The sequence below is a fragment of the Octodon degus genome, unplaced genomic scaffold, assembly GCF_000260255.1.
Source record: "Octodon degus isolate 3935 unplaced genomic scaffold, OctDeg1.0 scaffold00049, whole genome shotgun sequence".
NCBI classification, from domain to species: Eukaryota; Metazoa; Chordata; class Mammalia; order Rodentia; family Octodontidae; genus Octodon; species Octodon degus.
This window is the reverse complement of record NW_004524625.1, coordinates 354,982-357,924: the sequence shown is the minus strand read 5'-3', so window position 1 is coordinate 357,924 and position 2,943 is coordinate 354,982. Positions and strand designations below refer to the sequence as shown.

General features: G+C 51.8%; 1 protein-coding gene across 1 annotated transcript in view; it reads right to left on the bottom strand.

The window, feature by feature from the left end:
• The window catches only part of LOC101590979 (olfactory guanylyl cyclase GC-D), a 28,530-nt gene extending 27,141 nt beyond the window's left edge, over positions 1–1,389 (bottom strand). The window contains 3 exon segments of the mRNA XM_012515025.1: positions 612–712; positions 769–801; positions 804–1,389. Coding sequence (XP_012370479.1) covers positions 612–712; positions 769–801; positions 804–1,389 — 720 coding nt within the window.
• Positions 1,390–2,943: the final 1,554 nt, after the last annotated feature.

Below are 2,943 nucleotides of genomic sequence, written 5' to 3'. Positions count from 1 at the left end.
TACTTGATTCTATTTTTCCCTTTTTCTTTTTTATAGTGTGGATTATGATTCACTAGATTGATTTCTTGACCCACATGGGCCACAATCAACAGCTGAAGACACCAGTGTAGATTTGCCTAGGGTCCACCTGCTCTCCCCTGTGCCACCCAGTATGCTGTCCCGGCTGGTTACTTTCTTAGAGACCGACCAGTGTCTCCTTTTCTGAGGATCCTCCTCATCTGTGCTCCTCCGGCTCTGGAGGCCTCTGGTGCTTGGGATAGCCCTGCTTCCTCTGCTCTGCCACCTGTTCCCATGCCTGTCTCCCTATTACATAGTTGTTCCCTGGACATCAGTCACCAAGTCTGTCTTGTTCACTGCTGTGACCCAGTGCCAGTACCCCAGGGTTTGTTAAACAAAGGAAGTAATGGATCCATCAGTGAATCTCTGGAGCTTAGGCCTAAACACAAAGCTGAGGATGGCTCTGCCTCCCAGCTGGCGCTCAGGCACTGCCATGCTTGTGTCCTTCATTTCGTCAGCTGAGAACTGAGCATGCCCGTCTCCCCGCCCCACAACCGACACTTGAACCAGATGCCCAGTCCAGCTGTACTATCAGCCAGATGTGGGCAGCTTACACAACTCCTCTGAGCTAGTGAGTGGAGACTTAGCCAGAACAGCTCTGGACTGGCAGTTGCCGAGTGCTCCGCCCAGAGTCTGATGCGGAGGAAGCCCTCATCTGTGGCAGTGTGAAGGCCACCTGGCCCACAGAGGGAGGGGTCTGAGTGTACTTACTCTTCAGGCCATCCATGCTGTAGAGCTGCTTTAAGTCTCCTGGGTCCCCTTATTCCCAGGTACCAGAAAGGTCACCAGCCCCACAGGTAGTTCCAGTGACCTGAAAGTTGTGACCAGCTGCTAGGCTGTGGCCACCCAGATGTCCTGGTGGAGGGACATAATAGCTGCGAGAGCCCAGCCAAAGTGTTTCATGACAGACAGCAGCACTTGGGCAGCAGAAGGCAAGGTTGGTACCACTTCACCTCCACCCTCAGGAACCTCACATGCCCCGGAGAAGAGTGTCTTGCCCCTGCTTCCCACCAGCAGGGATGCTGCTGGGCAGTAACCAGGATTGGCAGGGCCCACAAAAGCAGCCACAGTGTTCTTGTGGGCAAAGAATGTGGCCAGGGCATGGGAGGTGTTGCAGTCTGTGGGAAGGACCACAGAAGCTAGCTGTGAGCCCAGTGACAAGGAGGAGCCCTGCTTGGCTCTATCCACAGCCAACTGGGCAGTCACATGAGGGAGGGCATGGGCAAAGGTGAGGTCACAGTCTCAGGGACCCAGTACCCCCACAGTGAAGGTCCCTGTCCCCAACATCAGAAGTGGGAGGGAAGCAGCCCATAGGAAGACACCCCAAAACATTGTGTGTTATTTTTTTAAATTTTTTATTTTTTTTCCCCGTGTTTTAGGGAAGGGTCTATAGGGTGTTCAGAGTCTCACTACTAGATCGGACTCGTAGTGATTCTCCTGTTTACAGCCTCCCAAGAGCTGGGATTACAGGTGTGTGCTACCACGCCCAGTCTCAATTTCTGTCCAAGGGTGGGGTGGGCATGGCAGGCCCAGCCCTTCCTGGGTTATTGTGAGGCAGACACCCCCTCCCCATAATGGTGGAATGGGAGACTTGGGCCCATGATCTCCAAGGATTTCGCCCATGCATGGCCTCCAAGTACCAGCTCCTGGTCTTCTGATGTTCAAAGCCCTGGGCTGAAGTGCAGTCTCAGTACGTGGGCCACAGTAACTCTGTTTCTGTCCCTGTGACCCTGGACCAACCTCTAAGGTTTTTGAACCTGATTTACTGCCTCCGTAAAATCTGGCAGCAAAAGTTACTTCATAGCATTATTATGATGATTAAGGAGCTTCACGTCTGGTACTTAAAATGAAGCTTTTCTTTCTTTTGCCTGTCTGTCTGTCTTTTCTTTCCTTTTGTTTTTAAAGCCTACCTCTTTTATCCTATGACTGTTGCTTCTTCCTTTATTGCACTCTCAGGTAGTCAAATTTTCTTGGTTCCCTCTGAGCCTCCCCTACCTCTTCCCTCCAAGTCCAGTACCATGGCCCTGATTCTACTGGGCTTCACCTGGTTAGACCTCTAACATCATATACACACACAGCGTAAAAGCAGCTGTACCCTCTGGCAGCTCGCTGATTGGATGTGCTCATGGAAATTGTGGCTAAAGGGCATATGATGCACATTCAGGTCCCCTCTCTGATCTCCCCAGTCCTGTTCTATTCATACTATGCAAAGAGAGAAACCTAGGGAAACTGATACAGAGTCGCTAGAAAAATAGGATGCAGCTAATCCCTTGCCCCACTGGACTAAGACATTTGCACCATGTCATTCCATGCTTCATCCTGCTGTTTTGGAGCCTTGATCACCCTGAGGCCTTGCAGCTCTTCCCTGGCCTCTGCCTGCTTCCCTGCTATTGCCGTTCTCCACCACAGGACTCAGCGCCTTTCTTCCCACACTACTTCTGCGGCTGAAAGTCTATGGGGGGGGAGTTACAGGAAGGAATAAGATCCAACCTCACCCTGAGGTAGCTGTAGGGAGGCAGATCCCAGCCAACAGAAGCGCTCACTACAAGCTCAGGCAGTAGGCAGGATTGGGGGACTGTTTGTGGGTGAGGGAAGCCCAGATAAGGCTGTCCAGAGGAGGCACAGCCCTCCCCCCTGCCCTCACCCTGCACCAGGAGTGCAGCTCAGGAGAGTGAGGGAATGCCACCATGTGCCAGGAAGAGTGGCGGGTGTGGAGCAGCTCCTCAGACACTGTGCTATGTGTTGAGGACTGCAAGGGATAACATAAAAGACACCTTAATATCTTCTTTTATAGCCCTTGGGTAGGATTCTGAGGGAGATGAGAATAATCACCCAGGAGAGTTATAAAAACAAAAGTGTGTATGGCATCTTAAATAGGGCTAAGTA